Source organism: Oncorhynchus clarkii, chromosome 20 (genome assembly GCF_045791955.1).
Source record: "Oncorhynchus clarkii lewisi isolate Uvic-CL-2024 chromosome 20, UVic_Ocla_1.0, whole genome shotgun sequence".
NCBI classification, from domain to species: domain Eukaryota; kingdom Metazoa; phylum Chordata; class Actinopteri; order Salmoniformes; family Salmonidae; genus Oncorhynchus; species Oncorhynchus clarkii.
This window is the reverse complement of record NC_092166.1, coordinates 77,765,084-77,789,403: the sequence shown is the minus strand read 5'-3', so window position 1 is coordinate 77,789,403 and position 24,320 is coordinate 77,765,084. Positions and strand designations below refer to the sequence as shown.

At 41.8% G+C, this 24,320-nt stretch overlaps 1 protein-coding gene across 5 annotated transcripts; it reads right to left on the bottom strand.

Annotated features, from left to right (window-relative positions):
• Positions 1-870: 870 nt before the first annotated feature.
• LOC139376948 (RUN and FYVE domain-containing protein 2-like) lies at positions 871-23,101 on the bottom strand. Of its 5 annotated transcripts, XM_071119971.1 has the most exons (19): positions 22,874-23,101; positions 21,570-21,702; positions 19,499-19,672; positions 19,079-19,196; positions 14,569-14,670; positions 13,972-14,095; positions 13,502-13,566; positions 11,687-11,752; positions 11,225-11,294; positions 11,024-11,125; positions 10,767-10,883; positions 10,302-10,469; positions 10,074-10,171; positions 3,612-3,731; positions 3,178-3,307; positions 2,928-3,022; positions 2,520-2,568; positions 2,281-2,361; positions 871-2,086 (listed from the first exon to the last, which is right to left on the bottom strand). In XM_071119971.1, the coding sequence occupies exons 2-19, from the start codon at positions 21,643-21,645 to the stop codon at positions 1,943-1,945; spliced, it is 1,899 nt and encodes a 632-aa protein (XP_070976072.1). In that variant the 5' UTR covers positions 21,646-21,702; positions 22,874-23,101; the 3' UTR covers positions 871-1,942. The 5 variants fall into 5 exon arrangements, 3 of the variants coding, with proteins under 3 accessions (XP_070976072.1, XP_070976071.1, XP_070976070.1); XM_071119970.1 differs by lacking the exons at positions 21,570-21,702; positions 22,874-23,101 and adding an exon at positions 20,536-21,060; XR_011627974.1 differs by lacking the exons at positions 871-2,086; positions 22,874-23,101 and having other exon boundaries at positions 2,298-2,361; positions 2,520-3,022; positions 21,570-21,657.
• Between the last annotated feature and the right edge of the window lie 1,219 nt (positions 23,102-24,320).

Genomic DNA, 24,320 nt, shown 5'->3' with positions numbered 1-24,320 from the left:
ATTTGGCACATGTGACAAGTCAAATTTGATTTTAACTGCTTTAACTCAGCGACATTTGTGGGTTTTCAAGCATCAACTGCTCGTTTCAAGTCCTGCCATATCTCAACTGATTAGGTCTGGACTTTGACTAGGCCATTCCAAAACTTCAAATTTGTGGCTTTTTAGCCATTTTCATGTAAACTTGCTTGTGTTTTGGATCATTGTCTTGCTGCATGACCCAACTGCGCTTCTGCTCATTGGCCTGACATTCTCCTGTAGAATTATCTGATACAGAGCTTAATTCATGGTTCCTTCTATTAAGGCAAGTCATCCAGGCCCGAGGCAGCAAAGCATCACACTACCATCACCATGCTTGCATAATGTCATCCAAAAAGTTACAACTTTTGAATCATCTGTCCATAGAACATTCTTCCAAGAGTCTTGATTTTTTAAATTGTACTTTAATTTAACTAGGCAGGTCAGTTAAGAACAAATTCTTATTTCCAATGACGGCCTAGGAACAGTGGGTTAAACTGCCTGTTCCGGGGCAGAATGACAGATTGGTACCTTGTCAGCTCAGGGGTTTGAACTTGCAACCTTCCAGTTACTAGTCCAACGCTCTAACCACTAGGCTACCTTACCGCCGATGATCATCCAGGTGCTTCTTGGCAAACTTAAGTCAACTTTTTGGATGAAATGGGTCCCATTATGTCTGGCGAAAAACAAACACAGTAAGAACCTCATACCAACGGTCAAGCATGGTGGTGGTAGTGTGATGGTTTGGGGATGCATTGCTGCCTCAGGACCTGGACAACTTTGATGCACTGCAAAGTAACTGGCATCTAGTGAACAAGAGAATATATTGAAAACTGATAAGGCACACAGCATATATTTTGATTATGTGAGATGTACCATATCCATTTATTTTTAATGAAAAGTATTCATTCCAGTTTTGGAAAATTATACATTGAAACACACTGTTTTGCTGATTGAATACAAAACAAAATATACAACAAGTGTATAATTTGGTACACACAAATTAATGTACAGTACATCTGAAATTATTTGTCACTTTGATACAAGATTTTAAACTTGTATGACAAATAAAATGTGCAGAAAAATAACAAATACTCTGAAATATGTTTTCCACTTTATAAAAATAAATACAAGATGGATATGTTTGCAAACGTAATCATTTGCTACGTTAGGTAGCTACAGTATATTTTTATGATAATAATAGTTATTGTTAAGTTAATAATTAATTAGGCCTACTTAAGTTAATATTGTGTTTTTCAGTCAGTACATTTGCTGTGCTGTTTCATGTAGTTTCTTCTTCTTCTTCATCACCAAGGCAGCATTGGGAACATTAGTGCTTTTGGTAAACATACTTCTGAAATGTGCCTGCATTCTATTCATGCAGAAACAAATCTGTGAAAGGTACTCATTCAGTATTTTGGCTTATTAGAGGCACGTGTGAATTACAACAGGTAAGACCATCCACATTCAAGTGAAATAACACGACTCAACAAAACCAAAATATGATTATGTCCAATGACTCCACGGCTTATCACAACAGGCTCAACCACTGTATTCCTCCGTTCGTAGAGAAACATACTTTGCATCGTCTCTTGATATTCTTACTGCAGATTTAGAACGATATGCTCAGCTCACCCACATGGTTTTAGTCTATTGTGGAGACAGGCAGCCCAATTCTGATCTTCTGCCCAATTATTGGCAAAATATCTGATATGATTGGTCAAAAGTGAGAAAAAAAACATCAGAATTGTGCTGCCTATCTAAACGCAGCCTTAGTGTCATAGAAGTGTCACAGATATATCTCAAATCTCATGTTACACAAAGGACAACACCTAGGAGAACATGAATGCTTGATACCTGATAACAGTCACACAAACTCAGAGGGGGGGCTAAGTAAAAGCTGTGGATGGGGCTGAAAGGAGGCATCTCATGTGGCATTTGAGGAACAGCGTTGGAGAAGAAGGGCGTGGCACGTATCACAGACCCTCACTGGTTTTGGCGAGGCAGGGAGGGGCAGCTCATTGTCAGAGCAGGCATTGCAGAAGATCTCCCCACAGTTTCTACAGTGGTGCTAGAGAAATGAGACGCATGGAAAACACAAATCAGCTAACCTAGGCAAGAAGTATACCACAAGGAAAAGATATGCGTTATGGTTTGCATAGTTTTACAATTAGAATGGCAACTATGTCACATTTTTGTGTTGCATGCTGGTTAAGCACTGTCCCAATTAATTTCACACAAAAAATGTAATGAGTTTAACCTAACCTTTCTCCGAGAGATGGAGAACTCCTTCTCACACAGTTTACAGATGTTGGCGTCTTTGTCCTTCAGCCAGATCTGGCCCCCCTGGAATATTTGATTGTAAGATAGGCGACTCGTGGAACAGCATGGGCCAAGGTTAACATGCATGTTAGTAGATCAGTTGTTTTCATAAGAACAAAAAAATGGTCTGATTGGACTGAACTTTCACTTGAATAACAATGTAGAACTCAAGAGACACTTACCTGAAGAGCTTTATTTGCCTCTTTTATGTCCTCGATTTTAAGTTTTGATCTGTGTTAAGAATAAGAAAAGCCAGGCATCAGTTTACAGAGTTCACGTCTCTCAATTTATCCTAAAAGGAACTTTGCAACAGTATGTGCACTAATAAGGCCAAGAGGCATATAAAAGGATCATGGATGTGATTATAGTCCCTCCTCCACAACATAAAAGCATGTTGCTCCTTTCCACTCCTTTCTGAAAAGGTACATTGAGATTGCTCTAACTGATGTGGGTAAGAGGGTGCACAACTTTCTGAAAAGGTACGTTGAGATTGCTCTAACTGATGTGGGTAAGAGGGTGCATTCCTTTTTGAAAGACAGACCGTGTTAAATAAAAACACATAAAATGAGGAGTTTAAAATAGACAAGTACTCGCTAAGTTTGCATCCCAGCTCCTCCAGGGCCTGTTCCTGTTCGTCACATATTCCAGTCAGCTGGCAGTTTTCATCCTGCAGCCTGTGGAACTCCTGGAGAAAAACATGTGAAATACATCAATCCACTGTGTGTAAATACACTCCGTCTCTGTGACACAACGTCAAATGGAAAATATGTTGAACTTGAACATAATACTTTTTAAATGCCACAAGGTCACAAAAAGCCCTACGAGGAAACCCTCACAAACCTTTTTAAGTCCATTTATTTGCTGGGCTTCAGCACTGAGCTGGGCGACGATGTCTCGCTCCCTCTCCAGGTTGTTTTGTAAGGTCTGCTGCCACTCCTTCTCAATCTTTAGGTCTGTCTCCAGCTGCAACCTACAACAGGAACAACATCCCGGATAACTCTATTCAGTCTGTATCGCTGAAGATTGGCGCTAAACATGTAAAAGTAATTTCCAACTGAGTCGACATTTGTAGCGTTTACCATGAAGGCACTCTCCGCTAGCACGGGAACACTGCCTTTAAATTTCAAATCACACTGTAACGCTGAATTTCTGCGATACAGAATGACTAGAGCCCCAAATCTTCATTTTGGTACAGAGACAAACAATATATTTATTATATAGAAGGAACAAGTGCTAAGAGCTGCTGTAAATATACCGTATGGATGTGTTCTTACCTCTGCTTCTCTCTCTGGGCTATCTGCCTTTGGAGGCTGTCGGCTTTGTTGACAAAGTCCTGCTTGAATTTGCGCGTTCCATCTTCTGCGGTCCAGCGGTCCCGATCAACCTCCTGTAATCTGGTGTAATTCAAACCAACTGGGTAAAACTGAGGCTCCAATCACAAGGAAAAAGGGGTGCAGGGGATTGGGATGCAATGGGACAAACTGGCAAAAGAAAAGGGGGAGGCCAAACATCTACAGGCAGACCATTCTGAAGAGAAGATGGCCAGACATCTACAGGCAGACCATTCTGAAGAGAAGATGGCCAGACATCTACAGGCAGACCATTCTGAAGAGAAGATGGCCAGACATCTACAGGCAGACCATTCTGAAGAGAAGATGGCCAAACATCTACAGGCAGACCATTCTGAAGAGAAGATGGCCAGACATCTACAGGCAGACCATTCTGAAGAGAAGATGGCCAAACATCTACAGGCAGACCATTCTGAAGAGAAGATGGCAAGACATCTACAGGCAGACCATTCTGAAGAGAAGATGGCCAGACATCTACAGGCAGACCATTCTGAAGAGAAGATGGCCAGACATCTACAGGCAGACCATTCTGAAGAGAAGATGGCCAGACATCTACAGGCAGACCATTCTGAAGAGAAGATGGCCAGACATCTACAGGCAGACCATTCTGAAGAGAAGATGGCCAGACATCTACAGGCAGACCATTCTGAAGAGAAGATGGCCAGACATCTACAGGCAGACCATTCTGAAGAGAAGATGGTCAGAAAGTGGCAGGAAGACCAATCTGAAGAGAAGATGGTCAGACATCTACAGGCAGACCATTCTGAAGAGAAGATGGCCAGACATCTACAGGCAGACCATTCTGAAGAGAAGATGGCCAGACATCTACAGGCAGACCAATCTGAAGAGAAGATGGCCAGGCATCTACAGGCAGACCATTCTAAAAAAGACGATGGCCAGACATCTACAGGCAGACCATTCTGAAGAGAAGATGGTCAGAAAGTGGCAGGAAGACCAATCTGAAGAGAAGATGGTCAGACATCTACAGGCAGACCATTCTGAAGAGAAGATGGCCAGACATCTACAGGCAGACCATTCTGAAGAGAAGATGGCCAGACATCTACAGGCAGACCATTCTGAAGAGAAGATGGCCAGACATCTACAGGCAGACCATTCTGAAGAGAAGATGGCCAAACATCTACAGGCAGACCATTCTGAAGAGAAGATGGCCAGACATCTACAGGCAGACCATTCTGAAGAGAAGATGGCCAAACATCTACAGGCAGACCATTCTGAAGAGAAGATGGCCAGACATCTACAGGCAGACCATTCTGAAGAGAAGATGGCCAAACATCTACAGGCAGACCATTCTGAAGAGAAGATGGCCAAACATCTACAGGCAGACCATTCTGAAGAGAAGATGGCCAAACATCTACAGGCAGACCATTCTGAAGAGAAGATGGCCAAACATCTACAGGCAGACCATTCTGAAGAGAAGATGGCCAAACATCTACAGGCAGACCATTCTGAAGAGAAGATGGCCAGACATCTACAGGCAGACCAATCTGAAGAGAAGATGGTCAGACATCTACAGGCAGACCATTCTGAAGAGAAGATGGCCAAACATCTACAGGCAGACCATTCTGAAGAGAAGATGGCCAGACATCTACAGGCAGACCATTCTGAAGAGAAGATGGCCAGACATCTACAGGCAGACCATTCTGAAGAGAAGATGGCCAGACATCTACAGGCAGACCATTCTGAAGAGAAGATGGCCAGACATCTACAGGCAGACCATTCTGAAGAGAAGATGGCCAGACATCTACAGGCAGACCATTCTGAAGAGAAGATGGCCAGACATCTACAGGCAGACCATTCTGAAGAGAAGATGGCCAGACATCTACAGGCAGACCATTCTGAAGAGAAGATGGTCAGAAAGTGGCAGGAAGACCAATCTGAAGAGAAGATGGTCAGACATCTACAGGCAGACCATTCTGAAGAGAAGATGGCCAGACATCTACAGGCAGACCATTCTGAAGAGAAGATGGCCAGACATCTACAGGCAGACCATTCTGAAGAGAAGATGGCCAGACATCTACAGGCAGACCATTCTGAAGAGAAGATGGCCAAACATCTACAGGCAGACCATTCTGAAGAGAAGATGGCCAGACATCTACAGGCAGACCATTCTGAAGAGAAGATGGCCAAACATCTACAGGCAGACCATTCTGAAGAGAAGATGGCCAGACATCTACAGGCAGACCATTCTGAAGAGAAGATGGCCAAACATCTACAGGCAGACCATTCTGAAGAGAAGATGGCCAAACATCTACAGGCAGACCATTCTGAAGAGAAGATGGCCAAACATCTACAGGCAGACCATTCTGAAGAGAAGATGGCCAAACATCTACAGGCAGACCATTCTGAAGAGAAGATGGCCAAACATCTACAGGCAGACCATTCTGAAGAGAAGATGGCCAGACATCTACAGGCAGACCATTCTGAAGAGAAGATGGCCAGACATCTACAGGCAGACCATTCTGAAGAGAAGATGGCCAGACATCTACAGGCAGACCATTCTGAAGAGAAGATGGTCAGAAAGTGGCAGGAAGACCAATCTGAAGAGAAGATGGTCAGACATCTACAGGCAGACCATTCTGAAGAGAAGATGGCCAGACATCTACAGGCAGACCAATCTGAAGAGAAGATGGCCAGGCATCTACAGGCAGACCATTCTAAAAAAGAAGATGGCCAGACATCTACAGGCAGACCATTCTGAAGAGAAGATGGTCAGAAAGTGGCAGGAAGACCAATCTGAAGAGAAGATGGTCAGACATCTACAGGCAGACCATTCTGAAGAGAAGATGGCCAGACATCTACAGGCAGACCATTCTGAAGAGAAGATGGCCAGACATCTACAGGCAGACCATTCTGAAGAGAAGATGGCCAGACATCTACAGGCAGACCATTCTGAAGAGAAGATGGCCAGACATCTACAGGCAGACCATTCTGAAGAGAAGATGGCCAAACATCTACAGGCAGACCATTCTGAAGAGAAGATGGCCAGACATCTACAGGCAGACCATTCTGAAGAGAAGATGGCCAAACATCTACAGGCAGACCATTCTGAAGAGAAGATGGCCAGACATCTACAGGCAGACCATTCTGAAGAGAAGATGGCCAAACATCTACAGGCAGACCATTCTGAAGAGAAGATTGCCAGACATCTACAGGCAGACCATTCTGAAGAGAAGATGGCCAGACATCTACAGGCAGACCATTCTGAAGAGAAGATGGCCAGACATCTACAGGCAGACCATTCTGAAGAGAAGATGGCCAGACATCTACAGGCAGACCATTCTGAAGAGAAGATGGCCAAACATCTACAGGCAGACCATTCTGAAGAGAAGATGGCCAGACATCTACAGGCAGACCATTCTGAAGAGAAGATGGCCAAACATCTACAGGCAGACCATTCTGAAGAGAAGATGGCCAGACATCTACAGGCAGACCATTCTGAAGAGAAGATGGCCAGACATCTACAGGCAGACCATTCTGAAGAGAAGATGGTCAGAAAGTGGCAGGAAGACCAATCTGAAGAGAAGATGGTCAGACATCTACAGGCAGACCATTCTGAAGAGAAGATGGCCAGACATCTACAGGCAGACCATTCTGAAGAGAAGATGGCCAGACATCTACAGGCAGACCAATCTGAAGAGAAGATGGCCAGGCATCTACAGGCAGACCATTCTAAAAAAGAAGATGGCCAGACATCTACAGGCAGACCATTCTGAAGAGAAGATGGTCAGAAAGTGGCAGGAAGACCATTCTGAAGAGAAGATGGCCAGACATCTACAGGCAGACCATTCTGAAGAGAAGATGGCCAGACATCTACAGGCAGACCATTCTGAAGAGAAGATGGCCAGACATCTACAGGCAGACCATTCTGAAGAGAAGATGGCCAAACATCTACAGGCAGACCATTCTGAAGAGAAGATGGCCAGACATCTACAGGCAGACCATTCTGAAGAGAAGATGGCCAAACATCTACAGGCAGACCATTCTGAAGAGAAGATGGCCAGACATCTACAGGCAGACCATTCTGAAGAGAAGATGGCCAGACATCTACAGGCAGACCATTCTGAAGAGAAGATGGCCAGACATCTACAGGCAGACCATTCTGAAGAGAAGATGGCCAGACATCTACAGGCAGACCATTCTGAAGAGAAGATGGCCAGACATCTACAGGCAGACCATTCTGAAGAGAAGATGGTCAGAAAGTGGCAGGAAGACCAATCTGAAGAGAAGATGGTCAGACATCTACAGGCAGACCATTCTGAAGAGAAGATGGCCAGACATCTACAGGCAGACCATTCTGAAGAGAAGATGGCCAGACATCTACAGGCAGACCATTCTGAAGAGAAGATGGCCAGACATCTACAGGCAGACCAATCTGAAGAGAAGATGGCCAGGCATCTACAGGCAGACCATTCTAAAAAAGAAGATGGCCAGACATCTACAGGCAGACCATTCTGAAGAGAAGATGGTCAGAAAGTGGCAGGAAGACCAATCTGAAGAGAAGATGGTCAGACATCTACAGGCAGACCATTCTGAAGAGAAGATGGCCAGACATCTACAGGCAGACCATTCTGAAGAGAAGATGGCCAGACATCTACAGGCAGACCATTCTGAAGAGAAGATGGCCAGACATCTACAGGCAGACCATTCTGAAGAGAAGATGGCCAGACATCTACAGGCAGACCATTCTGAAGAGAAGATGGCCAAACATCTACAGGCAGACCATTCTGAAGAGAAGATGGCCAGACATCTACAGGCAGACCATTCTGAAGAGAAGATGGCCAGACATCTACAGGCAGATCACTCTAAAAGAGAAGATGGCCAGACATCTACAGGCAGACCATTCTGAAGAGAAGATGGCCAGACATCTACAGGCAGACCATTCTAAAAGAGAAGATGGCCAGACATCTACAGGCAGACCATTCTAAAAGAGAAGATGGCCAGACATCTACAGGCAGACCATTCTAAAAGAGAAGATGGCCAGACATCTACAGGCAGACCATTCTGAAGAGAAGATGGCCAGACATCTACAGGCAGACCATTCTAAAAGAGAAGATGGCCAGACATCTACAGGCAGACCATTCTAAAAGAGAAGATGGCCAGACATCTACAGGCAGACCATTCTGAAGAGAAGATGGCCAGACATCTACAGGCAGACCATTCTAAAAGAGAAGATGGCCAGACATCTACAGGCAGACCATTCTGAAGAGAAGATGGTCAGAAAGTGGCAGGAAGACCAATCTGAAGAGAAGATGGTCAGACAATGGCAGGACAGTTTGTAACATTTCTATGGACACAATCAGGGAGCTGATTTAACGCTGGCAATTATTTTTAAAGATTCATTCCACGACCACAATTTCAAAACATCTAACTTTATTGTTTCATGTGATAAAAGACAATTATTATACTTTTTATTGGCTATAATGAGTAGAGTATTTGCTCTTACAGATATGTTTGAGTGTATTAGTTATTACAGTACCACAATAACAGGATGCACTACAAAACTTCCTTTAGTGAAAGAAGCTCGTCTTAACATTAGACTGATTAAAAAACCAACAAACTTTTTAAGAACAGTCAACCCATTACTTTACGATACTGCATATGAACAAATCCCCTGCCTAGTGTTTGCTGAGAGTTAGTGGTTGTGTTTGAATGCTCAGAAAGAGATGTCTTTAACAAGCTTGTATTGGTGCTCAGTGTCTGCGCTGGCACATTTTACGAATGACATGGCGAGCGTTCGCGTCTGGCTTAACAAATCTTTATCACTATAGAGACCAAGTAGACAAAACAGGAAGTTGTATCGATGTAGAAATATGTATGAAATTATACGTATGAGGGTAAAAGATCAATGCAGAAATATGTATGAAATTAAACACGAGGGTAAAAAAAAAAGGAAGCAATAAAAGACAAGGAAAAGAAAAGAGAAATAGGAAGTCAATATCAGGGAACTTCCATTTGACCAAAATAAATAAGAAATTGTTAAGCAAAGTATTCTCATAAAAATATCAGAAAGAAGATGGCGTTAAACGAATGGAAGAGAAAGGGAGAAGATGGTCCATGTTGACTGAGACATGACAAAGCTACGGTCACATCACACTACAAGACTACAGCCAAGTCAATGCTCCAAAATGGATTTGTAATAATGGTAAAACATACATTCATGACAATACACCTACATGCAAAAAGAGAAAATACTTTGCATGCCACTGGGCCAGTTTCCTGCACACAGATTAAGCCTAGTCCCAGACTATAAATCTCCATTGAAAGTACTTTTTAGTCCAGGGAAAGGTTTACTCTGTGTCCAGGAAACCGGGCCTTAAATATTACCTTCAAATAATTTAAGAGGATATTTTAAGTCAACTCCCTTACCTTTGTTCCAGCTGTTTCATGGTTGCTGTGATTTGATTGGTCTTCTCCTCCAAACGAGTGATCATGTCGTTCTTCTGTTTCATGCCGTCATCGGAAGTCTGGTCGACAACACAGCAAAGCCATCAGATCAGTATAGTCACTGGAACATAACCTGATAACATAAACAACATAGCAACTCTATGCACAAAAGCATCAGAAAAATCCGCCACACAAAAAGTTCCACGGCACCTGCATTTTTGAGTACATTTCCACGTTGATGGCCTTGACTTCGTCCAGCTGGTGGCGGAGGCCGATCAGTGTGTCCTGCTTTTCGTGGATGTCCTTCTCCAACAGTTTCATGGCCAGATCCATTTCCTGCTTCATGCTCACCTGCACCACCAACTCATTCTCCACATCCTACAGCGGGGGACAAGAACAGCTGTCCGTCACCCCAAATCCTGCTCAACTGTAAAGCACTGACCTTTCTCACACAGACCATACTACTGAATGCTCATTACAACCAAAGATGACCATTTCAGAATTCTGCATTGGCTTATGTTGGCAATGTTTCCTCTATTGTAAAGGTGAGAGTCTCCCCTTTCTACATTAGCTGCTTCCTCTGCCTAGAAAAAAAACATTGGCTTCAATGGGTTTCAACTGAAAATGTGCCCCATATAGAAAAATGATCAGGGGAAATGCTGGATGACAACAGACCTGGCGTAGTTGACACTCCTCCCTGAGCTGCCTCCTGGCCTCGTTGTACATCTCGTCCAGGCCCTGCCTCGACTTCTTGTAGGTGTCCAGCTCCACGTCCACGTCCACCTGGGTCACCTGACAGACAGTGACACAGAGGTGACATTAGTGGATTAGACCAAACCCACAATTCCTAATACCACAATCACTACAAATGAGGAACAGGGTTCTACAGTTGACTGACACGGAGAGAGAACAGGACATTGTAAAAGGCATACCTCAAGTTGCTGCTGAGCTTTCATGAGAATAATAGTGTTCTCATTTCTAAGCTGATGATTCTCCTCTTGTAGTTTGATTATGTTGTTTTTTGCAATCGCCAGCTACAATGAAAAGAAGTTCAAATGAATACCAAATCAGATGTATAAAATGGTAAATGATTCGTAATGTTAGTACTGTACTAATGAGAGACTTTGCCATACCTCCTCAATGAGTTTAGAGTTTGATTTCTCCAAGTTATCGACCCTCCCTTGTAAGCCGTGTACTGAAGAACTGTGCCAAAGATACAAGTGCTAATTTAGTGCCATTTCATATTTAGTCTCTCCCAACAGGTGTTTGAAGAAGCACACTGCTTCAAGCATCGCATGTTTAAAACAGACTTAAAAAAAGGTCCTCACAAAACACAAGTACTTTCATTGTCTTTTAGAATTACATTTCCTGCAGTTGAACTAGTGAGCTTGAGTTGTTTAGAGGTTGAGCAACGAGTGTAAGACTATAGAAGAGAAGAGACACTTTTATTTGCATAACCAGTGCCAACAACTTGGTCTAAATAAGAGCTTCCTCAGCAAAAAAACACAGTTGAGCGATTATCAAACACACACACACAAAAAAAAAAACAATCACAATGATACAGTATGGTAAAGAAAAAATATGAAAATACTTACTTAAGCTGCCTGTTTAATTCTTCAACGTAGTTCTTCTGGTCCAGGATGGCTGCTATTTGACCATTTCTATTGGGAAAACAAATCATGGAAGATAAATCAGAAGAGAGAACATTTATGTTTGAAAGTGTTAAGTATTTTGATATACAGTTGAAGATGGAAGTTTAAATACACCTTAGCCAAATAAATTTAAACTCAATTTTTCACAATTCCTGACACTTAATCGTAGTAAAAATTCCCTGACTAGGTCAGTTAGGATCACCACTTTATTTTAAGAATGTGAAATGTCAGAATAATAGTAGAGAGAACGATTTATTTCAGCTTTTATTTCTTTCATCATTTGGTAGCATTGCCTTTAAAATTGTTTAACTTGGATCAAACATTTCAGGTAGCCTTCCACAAGCTTCCCACAATAAGTTGGGTGAATTTTGGCCCATTCCTCCTGACAGAGCTGGTGTAACTGAGTCAGGTTTGTAAGGCCTCTTTGCTCGCAAACGCTTTTTCAGTTCTGCCCACAAATTTTCTATGTGATTGAGGTCAGGTGATGGCCACTCCCATACCTTGATTTTGTTGTCCTTAACAATTTTGCAACAACTTTGGAAGAATGCTTGGGGTCATTGTCCATTTGGACGACCCATTTGTGACCAAGCTTTAACTTACTGACTGATGTCTTGAAATGTTGTTTCAATATATCCACATAATTTTCCTCCCTCATGACGCCATCTATTTTGTGAAGTGCATCAGTCCCTCCTGCAGCAAAGCACCCCCACAACATGATGCTGCCACCCCCGTGCTTCCCGGTTGGGATGGTATTCTTCGGCTTGCAAGCCTCCTCTTTTTCCTCCAAAGGTAACGATGGTCATTATGGCCAAACTGTTCCATTTTTGTTTCATCAGACCAGAGGACACTTCTCCAAAAAGTACAATCTTTGTGCCCATGTGCAGTTGCAAACCGTAGTCTGGCTTTTTTATGGCGGTTTTGGAGCAGTGGCTCCTTCCTTGCTGAGCGGCCTTCAGGTTATGTCGATATAGGACTCGTTTTACTGTGGATATAGATACTTTTTTTTTACCTGTTTCCTCCAGCATCTTCACAAGGTCCTTTGCTGTTGTTCTGGGATTGATTTGCACTTTTCGCACCAAAATACATTAATCTATAGGAGACAGAACACATCTCCTACCTGAGCGGTATGACAGCTGCGTGGTCCCATGGTGTTTATACTTGCGTACCATTGTTTGTACAGATGAACGTGGTACCTTCAGGCGTTTGGAAATTGCTCCCAAGGATGAACCAGACTTGTTGAAGTCCACAATTTGTTTTCTGACGTCTTGGCTGATTTCTTTTGATTTTCCCATGATGTCAAGCAGTGGCACTGGGTTTGAAGGTAGGCCTTGAAATACATCCACAGATACACCTCCAATTGACTCAAATTATGTCAATTAGCCGATCAGAAGCTTCTAAAGCCATGACATAATTTTTCAAGCTGTTTAAAGGCACAGTCAACTTAGTGTATGTAAACTTCTAACCCACTGGAATTGTGAATTATGTGAAATAATCTGTCTGTAAACAATTGTTGGAAAAATTACTTGTGTCATGCACAAAGTAGATGTCCTAACCGATTTGCCAAAACTATAGTTTGTTAACAGAAATTTGTGAAATGGTTGAAAAACAAGTTTTAATGACTCCAACCTAAGTGTATGTAAACTTCCAACTTCAACTGTACTTTTATCTTTCTCAGCGTATCCAAGACAATGTGTAGTAGTAGATATATTTTAATGGATATATTCCACCTCGTTAAAGTAACAAGAGTATCTACTTTACCTTTCTTCACTTCTGTAGTCATCAATGTCATTTTTCAAGTACATGGAGAAGTCAATGACCCCAACCTAAGAAATGTAAAATGTCACACAGCCAGTATGTTGAACATTTCTGCATAGACTTTGACCACTATATTCCGTCTCAAATTGGTCTGAGACAACTGGAGTGTAAACATCTGCTGCTACAATCTGAATAGACTAGAAGCACAGCTGAACAGTTTAGATTATACTAATTTGTTTGGGCGTTGTCAGTTATAGATACTAGTTTGATTAGATTGTTGGGATGCGACGAGTGCTCTCCATGAGGTGAAAGGAACGCAGATCCTGCGTCCGCGGGTAGGACCCTGAATAACATTGAGGTGTCCTCTCACTTGCCTATTTTAAAGGCTGTCATGGGGAATTTTAGAACAATGACTGAAGTGTGTGTGTGTGTGTGTGTGTGTGTGTGTGGGGGGGGGGGGGGGTGTGACTCACCTGTGTATCCAAGTCTTCTCCCTTGACACAAAGGTTGGCATCGATCACATTGAGTCCCACCAGCAGGCCAACGATGACAGCACCCTCCTCCTCTACCATCACAGCAGAATTCTCATAGAAATCACTGTGGGTGCAAAACGCCATATTTCACATCAAATCATCATCACATACAATGTTTACAAATTAATAACTAAAATAAGTTCACCCCCTTTGTTTAAGCAAGCACGGTCAAGTTAATAATGTTGCTGTGGATATTTTTTCCACTTTGACAGTGTTTTGTGTAGATCATTGACCATATTTTAAAAATGAAGTTTCACTTTTGTAACAATAAAATGTGAAGCTTCAAGGGGGGTGTGAATACTCATGATAGGCACTGTATATACCATCACTGCTTATTCTAACAGTTTTCTTATAGAAAATAACTGACATCACTTCCACCCATCTGAAGGTATTAGCGTCTCGTCTGCTGAGAAGCAGATGGTGAACCACTACTGAGGAGGCTCTCTGTCTGCCGGCCCAAGGACTTGAATGGAGATGAAGATGTGTGTGAGAAAAACCAGTGTGTGAGTGAGTTGAGACTGGGTGTCCTTCCAGTACCTTAGCAGGTCCTTTCTGGTGATCAGAAGGCGGAGGTAATCAGCCAGCCTCTTCTGCATCAGGGCTAGACGCAGCCAGGCCCGAGCTCTGCCCAGCGGAGTCCTACAATAACAGAACAAAAACTATAGCCAAACACTGTGTACTGTATGTGTTGACATTAGATGTGGCGTGCATGATTTATGATCGACATGCAAGTTGTTTTCATGTTTAACAGCCCGGCTGAGTCATCATCTTTATAGCACACGGAGGAAAATGTGTATGCTTGCTTTCCTAGGTTATAGAACATACAGTGCAAAGTATTCAGACCCCTTCCCCTTTTCTCATTTTGTTAAGTTACAGCCTTATTCTAAAATGGATTATTGAATAATTTTTCCCCCTCATCGAATAATGTTGTTTACTCCATGTGTAACTCTGTGTTGTTGTCTGTTCACACTGCTATGCTTTATCTTGGCCAGGTCGCAGTTGTAAATGAGAACTTGTTCTCAACTGGCCTACCTGGTTAAATAAAGGTGTTCTCAACTGGCCTACCTGGTTAAATAAAGGTGTTCTCAACTGGCCTACCTGGTTAAATAAAGGTGTTCTCAACTGGCCTACCTGGTTAAATAAAGGTGAAATATATATTTTTTTTAAATGACAAAGATTTTTTTTTTTTATAATTTTTTTGTTGTTGAAATTTTAGCAAAAAAAGTACGTCTTCTGACCCTTTGCTATGAGATTCGAAATTGAGCTCAGGTGCATTCTGTTTCCATTGATCATCCGTAAGCTGTTTCTACAACTTGATTGGAGCCCACCTGTGTTATATATTCAATTGATTGGACATAGGGCTGTGGCGATTAAAACACTTAGTCAGCCGGAGATTGTCAAGCAAATAACTGTCGGTCTCACGGTAATTGACTGTTAATTAGCATAAACACATTTAGCATCTCCTGGCTTCCACACACAGCCTACAAGCCACTGATGCTGACCTTTGGAACATCTACATTTTAAAAAGTCTAATAAATCCATGTAATATAGGCTACACCACCACAAGAAATCCATTATTTATTTTAGACAGGTCTAAAGAAGCATGAAATGAAAAAAATGTAGTCTATTTCAGAAGAACAGAATAGCATACTCTGAGTTGTCCTTATGTTAGGTCCTGATCTGGCTATGTCAAATGGCATTGGGCTACACATGTTCATTTAGCAAACAAGATTTGCTTAGAATTCTGTGGCATTATTTTATAGTATGAAGAATAAAATGGAACAAATATGTTTTCTACAAACTATTTGAGGGAGTGCGCAATTCTTTGTTGAGCCGTTAACAAAGAAATAGGTACTCCTATATGCTTAAATTTAGAGTTATTAATATAACTTTAGTTGTTCTACAAACATGGGGCTATATGTTTTGATTTGTAATACATTGTAAGGCTGCATGATGTGACTAATGATGATTTGAAAAAAGTCACTTGAAAAGGCATGAGCTCTGCTTTGTTTTTTTGCGCAGGCTGTACACACTTCGTCAGTCTCTCATTCACAATTTGACAAGCACTTGATAATGTCTTTCAAGTGAAGACAGACACATCCGGGACGCAACCGCGTGAGTCCTTATCCAAATCTGAGGTGCATATTGAAGATATTGCAAGAACTGTCCACATCTAGTTTTAGGCCTAACGAACAGCAAAACCACTAGCCTATGTCAATCTACTATCCTCCATAGTACAAAAGTTGACCTATTCTATTCTGTGCGAGAAATAAATATTCCAAACATAGTCTGGGACAGATGCGGGATGCGATAGATCCCAAATTAATACAACCACTAGCAATAAAAAAAAAAAGTGTTTTATGCAATGAGGCTGACGCAACAGATCAGAACGTTTAGCTTAAAATGTTGATAAACTATCAGTCTATTTCTTCACATTATAAGCGCAGCAATGTGCACACGGCAGTAGGCTATAAGAGCAGATGTTGTTCTATTAACAGGAAAACACCATTATCAAAATGAACACAAATGTGATTATGCATGTAATGCTTTTATTATTAATGTGCATTTTTATGGTGAAAGTTATCTTCCCAGACCTTGAAACTCGCACGCTGCATACAGTATGTATGCCAGTTAGACTCTACACCTGTTGTAAAGCAGATTAATGTGCTTAATTTTAAAGAAGTTATTTGGCCACTTTAGTTGTGATTACAACCCTTATCAAAACATATAGGCCTATGGGCTATGCTACATGAGGTGTGCGACTATGATTTGAAAAAGTAGAAGGGGGAAAAAATGCACTTTTGCCTTAAGCTGGGCATCATTCACAAGTGATAGGCTAATATTGTCACCGATCACACTATTTCTTGATTTAATCTTGTCTTTACATATACTAAATAATATATGTGTGAAATTTGTTTGGATTTAGAATTAACCTCTATCATGCACCTGTCTGGAAGCAGGGGCAGGGGGGAAAAATACATGTAATCTCTGCACTTAAATAGCAAATGGAGGATGCTTTTCCTGTGGTTCATTTTCATGCCAGCTAGGTAGTCTATACTCCTGTTGTAAAGAGAAGCAATGTGATTAATATTTGCTTAATATTAGGAAAGTTGAGAAATAAATATAGTAGGCCTAGCCTATAGAAAACTGATGGGATCCTCCTCTTTTTAATAGAGGCCATCACTCGGTTCTCACACAATTGCATAGCCTATAGAATTGTTGCGCAACACGAGCTTATGGGCTCTCATGAAGTGCTTGATTAGATTTTAGATTACATTTGCATTGATGTCAGAGTGATTAGAGGGACAATAGAGTGCTGAGTACCAGGCAGTTAGTAAGTTTGGTAGGCTACTAATGACCATCAGCAGCATCAGAGCTTGGAGAAGTCTAATTACCGTGACTAAACAATCACATAGAATTTGAATAACTTCAGAACTCGTGGTAATGGTGGTAAATACGGTCACCGCAGCCCTAATTTCACATGATTTGGAAAGACACACACCTGTCTATATAAAAGGTCCCATAGTTGACAGTGCATGTCAGAGAAAAAACCAAGTCATGAGGTCGAAGGAATTGTCCGCAGAGCTCCGAGACAGGATTGATACAGGGAAGGGTACCAAAAAATGTCTGCAGCATTAAACACAGTGGCCTCCATCATTCCAGCTCTTCCTAGAGCTGGCCACACGGCCAAACTGAGCAATCAGGGCGAAGGGCCGTGGTCAGGGAGGTGACCAAGAACCGGATGGTCACTGTCAGAGCTCCAGAGTTCCTCTGTGGAAATGGTGGGCAACCATCTCTGCAGCACTCCACCAATCAGGCCTTTATGGTCAAGTGGCCAGAGATCTGGAGTGGCCCAACCAGAGCCTGGACTTGAACCCGATCTAACATCCCTGGAGAGACCTGAAAATAGCTGTGCAGTGACCAGCACATCCAACCTGACAGAGCTTGAGAGAATCTGCAGAGAAGAATGGAAGAAACTCCTCAAATACAGGTGTGCCAAGCTTGTAGCATCATACCCAAGAATAATCGCAGCCAAAGGTGCTTCAACGAAGTACTGAGTAAAGGGCCTGAATACTTGTGTAAATGTCATATTGCATTATTATTGTTGCTTTTTAATTAGCAAAAAAAATTAAAAACCTGTTTTTGCTTTGTCATTGCTGTGTGTAGACTGATGAGGGGGAGAAAAAAAAATCACATTTAATCAATTTTAGAAACTGGCTGTAACGTAACACAATATGGAAAGAGTCAAGGGGTCTGAATACTTTCCGAATGCACTGTATGTCTTAACCTTTCTATATGGGGTTCCCTTTATAATCTGGGCTGAAATTATGCTTCACCAGAGTTTCAGTCTTAATGAAAAACACGAAGCGAAAGTACAAAAATACATTGAGGCACTTCCTTTTTCTGGCTCAAGTTTCTCTTTAGCATATCAGTGAACACAGGGATCCAATTAGGCCTAGTGCTTTTAAACTAGTAGTATACGTTCTGTTGCAGTGAACCGTAGTGGTCATTAGGGCCTACAAATGTAAACAAAACCAACGTGAACACAAAGTTCAGAAAATATACATTTCTGAGAAGAAAAGACACTGTTCTTCTGGTGAGCTCAAATGTGTCAACCCCTTAGTTAACTGAAAAACATGACAAACGAAAGCCAACATGTTTGGGCATGGTGTCAGCCTGTTTCAGGGCGTAAAGATGAAGGCTGACACCATGCCCAAATGCATTGACCTGTTTGTCTTGTTCTTAACTATTTCTAACTAAATGCCACGAAAATAAAGGCTCGATTCAATCCGTATCGCTGAAGAGCAGCTTTACAGCGTGATTGACATTTAAAGCCAATGCTCCCTCATTAGTGGAGACTGCATTCAAGGTAAATGCTGCATGTCGACTTAATCCGTAATTACCTTAAAACTTCAAGCGTGCTACATCGTTGAGCTTTGGCGATACGGATTGAATCAAGCCCTAATTAAGAAGTTAATCTCTCCATTTTTCTACATAGAAATGTCAGCTACAGTCATCTCTCTCTCTCTCTCTTCTGGTACCATACTTTAGTCCTGGTAGGTCCCTGACGCTGGCTGCGATCTCTCCTGCCTCGGGACACAACTTCTCCACCATCTCCAGAGGACCCCACAGAGACTTGTTGTATCCAAGAAATGACTTCTTCACTGTGGGTGCAAGAATAAACATTGAGCCTTATCTCATGGGTAATGTTACACAACACAGTCGAGAAAGTATGTTGTTGCATCTTTTAACAATCAAGAAAATAATGGGAAAGGGGAGATTACAGCACATTTATATATTCCGGCACGTCCTGCCAACAGCGGGCATTGAGGATGATACAGTATGAGTTGATTAATGAACATAACAAATCATTATGTCATACAAATGTGTCCATGAGCTGATAGTGTCAACATTATGAATGGGATTCAACTAGTTCTGCACCATGGTAACGATGATAAGTGAATACCTCTGAGACCATGTTTGAGGCAGTGCTCCATGACAACGAAGAACTGCTGGAGTGGAGGGTAGTCGGAGTCCAGGGTGCGTCCAAAACTGAGGGCCGACTCGATCAGGCCTTTGATGCTGAGCTTGGCCATGTTCAGCAGGTTGGCTCTCTCCATCGCCATAGGGTCCCGCAGAGCTGGACGGGGGAAGGAAACAGACCCACATTTGGGAGTGGTCAATTCAAACACTACCTATAGTATGTCAACAAAAGAGTCATGCCATTATGTTTTGCATAGTGGTGCACACAAACATACAGCACGTTGACATCTGTAATGCCTATCTACATTATGTCAATAAACAGTCATCAATTCATTATCTCACATTTCATAGTTCCATTTCATAGTTCTCTGCAATATGTGTTGTACAGACAGGACACGTTATTGGGTTTCATCCTGGCTAATAAATAACCTTTTCTGATCAACTAAATTTGTGATGTGTGTTTCATTACTATTTCTGATCGAACCAGAAGAAAACATTGATCAGAAACAGTTTTGCACTGGCCTTTAGCTGTAAATATGCAACTGACACATGGGACAAATGATGCCACCTATCATGTTGCTATTCTGCTTCAGATCAGAGTCGTCAGTAGTTGAGAGGTCTATTAATGTGCGTTACAGGCCTATTCCCACTCCACAAGGGATGCAACTGGTCTGAATCACCCAAAGTAACTGCAGCAAGCATCGCATCTGGATCACGATATGAGCTCGGGGTGTGGTTCTAAACTAGCTATTGGTTAATCACACAAAAACATCATAAGGTTATCACCATTTGACAGTGAATGAGTTGAATTGATAAGAGAATAATTCCAAACAGATTCTTCCGCCGATGCGTAAACTCACGCAGAAAAATAGATGCATGTCGCACAATCAACAATGACCGACACATATGCATTTGATACTGTAGCAACATGTCTGGAGCAGGAACGGGATGACATGACAGCTGTGTTGATCTATGCAAAATCAAACAACAAAACAAGATGAGCACATAAATCCAAATTACCTTGGGCACTCCATTCGTTTACAAAAGATGTGGGTTCCGCTACCTTCGCCAAAACATGACTGCTGCTTCCTGAAAAGGTCTCTGATGCTTTCCTGGCTAGTGCAAATATGGGTGCCTGCCATCTCCCGTCCCCGGCTCTCATGGTCGTGGACGTGGTGGTGCTAGCTTTTTCACCGGTCGATTTTTCTTCCTGAAACCTAAGGATTCCGAATACTTGAGACTTCTCTTTGTTGCTCTCTGCTTCAGCTAATGCAAGGTCGTGCTCTGCAGGTGTCGCCATCGTCGAAATATCATACGGACAATTCACCTGGCGACCATTGTTGCAGAAATGTCTGGGATAGCATTGCTAAACCATCCAATCCCAACACTATAATGCCTATCACATTTCGTCTACATTCTAAGTGTGAACGCCGCTTTCACAGTCATCAATGACAAATGACTATCCCTTATTCGCCGCAGAGTGTAAAGATCCTATGAAGCCGAATCCCTCAGGTCCGTATGGGAGGCGTCAAAAACGCACACAATGCACTACGTAATGGCGTGGAATACTTGGGATTCTGCTACCCTCTACCGCGGGCTGGAAGAAATCAAGTTATTTCTGCATACAATTTGGAGTACTGTATAATATAATGAATGATATGGTATCAATTATTTAAATGGAGTAAAATAAAATATGATTTAAGTAATTAAATATTAATAAAACAATTAGTATACTTGCCTAGCTCTATACAGTGTTTAGAGAAAATAGAAGTGTTGATCAGACGTTAATATTTCTTGTCATTAAAAGTTCACAGATATGAATAATCTTACTTAGTAATGAATGAAAAATGGTCACTAGATAAACTTGATGCATGTCCCTCCAAAGTTAATAAATGATCTGAAATTGATAGTTTTCATAATTCAATGGAGCATTTCAGTAGAATTCCAGTTTTTCCATGTCTGTGTCTGTAATACTCAGTTTAAAAAATAGTGTTGTGGCCAATTGTACCACAATATGATTGAGAAGAAATTGTAAGCTATCTGATCTTGTTTACCTTGGCTGTATGCAAGTCGCTCCATGCTCTCGGTATGAGTGATGCCCCAGCGATGTAAACTCTGAGGAGAATACATGGTGAAGATCACTTCAACCCAAGATGGTCCGGGGACCTGGACAAACAACTATTTAGTCTGCAGTAAGAGAGGAGAGAAGTCGAAGTGTTACACAAATACAGGGATGCCAACAACAGCCTTAGAAAAAACATCACACACATTCTCCCCATGAGAGAATAATAACTGTGAAATGTAAATTATAATTCATGAAAAACCAAAATCATGTAATTGAAGGGGAAATAACTGATTTATGTGCCCGAGGGCCAACTGAGTGCCCACACAGTGTCAGTTGGTCACCAACCAACATAAAACAGGAATATTCTGACGCAGTATAATGTGCACTTTATTGTCCTTAGTTTTGAATCTGGACCATAACACAGCATGTCATGAACTCATGGAGAGAGATAAACAAAATGATAAACAATGTAATAAATCCGAGCAATATGATTATAAATATGTTGGTCTTGGATCCATTAACTAAATAAGCTGAACATTGTTCCGTGGAACCATACAGATTCTATTAACTTGCCTATTCCATTTCCTGATTCTACAGTCGGAACAGCCTTCTTATATTTTCAGAAGCAAGCAGGAACCAGGACTGTGGAGTCCATTGTCTCCACTGACAGTGTCAATAACGTTTCTGCTGTTTTCCTGCTGATTTGCCAGTCAGTGCTGCACTATCATATGACTCTGATTTCCTGCGGCACCCTCCCTTTCTACCAGTTACACGTGGACTGAGATATGTCCTCTACACTCTGTAACATCCTCCCTGAGATATATAATCTACATTACAACATCCTCCCTGATATATATATTCTATACTGTAACATCCTCCCCGAGAGATATAATCTACATTATAACATCCTCCCTGAGATATATATATATTCTATACTGTAACATTCTCCCTTAGATATACTGTAACATCCTCCCATAGATATATATTCTATACTGTAACATCCTCCCTGAGATATACTGTATATTCTATACTGTAACATCCTCCCAGAGATATATATTCTATGCTGTAACATCCTCCCTGAGATATATATTCTGTACTGTAACATCCTCCCTGAGATATATATTCTATACTGTAACATCCTCCCTGAGATATGTACTCTACACTGTAACATCCTCCCTTCTGTGTTCTCTTGTAGAATGTTTCCTGCACATAAACTAATTAACATTATACACTAGTACTAAATGAACCGCTGGACTGTCTGTCTGGACTCTGATGAAAATAGTGCTGACTTACCTCAGGCAGAGCAACAATAGCAGCAGCACACTGCTTGGCTTGTTTCAGATGGGCTCAGACTGACTCAGTAACTCCAGATCTTGCCTGGCTGGGTTGGGGTCTGTTGGGTGTGCTGCATTGGGCCTTGGTACTGAGGGAGCCTCATCCCTCTGCAGTCAGTCACAGGCAGAGAAGAGGGAATGTCGCCCAGTGGAACAACTCGGAGCACATAGTACACATACGGGCAGCAGATGAGAGGGGTCGACGAGGGCGGAGGAGGAGTCTCCTGTTTGAGGAGGGGCAGGAATGGTTCTGCTGATGGGGAGGAACAAGCCTACAAAGGCCGGCCAATCCCTGGCCTCCTGTAGTAAATGGAATGCAAAGACATTCAGGAAGTGGTTTAAGTGAGTGACACCAAAGATGGTGGAAGAATTAAGATGTCCCACTCAGGCCGTTTACCATTAAAAAAGGTCAGTTCTCGTCTGCCTAACGGGGTGGCTGTATATGAAGCAGAAAACATTTGGGAGTAGGATGTCTCGCTTCCTCTTCCGTCTCTGGTGACACCTCTGTTTGTATGAATGCATTACTAGCAAAATGCACGGAATACATAGATTAAGATATATCAAGATGATCTCATCACCCAAGATGTATTTCAGTGATAATTCACAGTGACAAAAATGTATCAAATATTAATGTGGATTTTACTTTCAAGTGACCATTCATTATTTAGTAATTAGTGATATATTTGTATTATTTAGAATGACATACAACATAACAAACTGCTGTTTTATGTTTACATTTGTATTTAATTTTTTATTTTTATTTCACCTTTATTTAACCAGGTAGGCTAGTTGAGAACAAGTTCTCATTTACAACTGCGACCTGGCCAAAAATGGTAATCCAACTGTCCGATCAGTAAAACTGTAATGTTTCATTGTCAATCTTCTCGGGTAATCCAGAACTAAAATCTCACGTCATCAGTCAAATGTGTAGTCTGTCCACGAGAGATACAATTTTCTCATATGATGTTCTATATTCTACCCAGAAGATGGCAGTATCTCCCAAGGCAAGAGTCGTGGTACCAGCTCCCTCCATTAGATTGAGAATCTGTTCAATTTGGATGAATACAAGGAATGGACAGGAAACAGGAATGGTGGAAAGAAAACACAATTATTTGTGGTTCCTATTCGAAGAAGGCTGCCAGGCACCAACATGATGTCACTCATTCCAACCTTTGTTCCATTCATAAACCACAGTGTTTGAAAAATGTATTTAGTTTTAGTGCCTCAAGTAACTATTATTCTGTATATTTGATCATCAACATCACACTAGTAGCCGTTTGGCCAGGGTGGTGGCTGGTGGGGAATTGATATAAAGGCTTTCCATACTTGAGTGATCAATAAAACCCTGTGTGTCATGACAGTTACCTGTCAACAAGTCAATAAAGGCTATGGAGCCGGTCAGCAGC

Coding starts and splice junctions, on each gene's coding strand:
- LOC139376948 (XM_071119969.1), bottom strand. CDS start 20,815: ATGGCGACACCTGCAGAGCACGACCTTGCATTAGCTGAAGCAGAGAGC. Junction 11,126..11,224: donor ACTCTAAACTCATTGAGGAG/GTATGGCAAAGT, acceptor TTTTCATTGTAG/CTGGCGATTGCAAAAAACAA. Junction 10,470..10,766: donor AGGAGTGTCAACTACGCCAG/GTCTGTTGTCAT, acceptor CCCCCGCTGTAG/GATGTGGAGAATGAGTTGGT.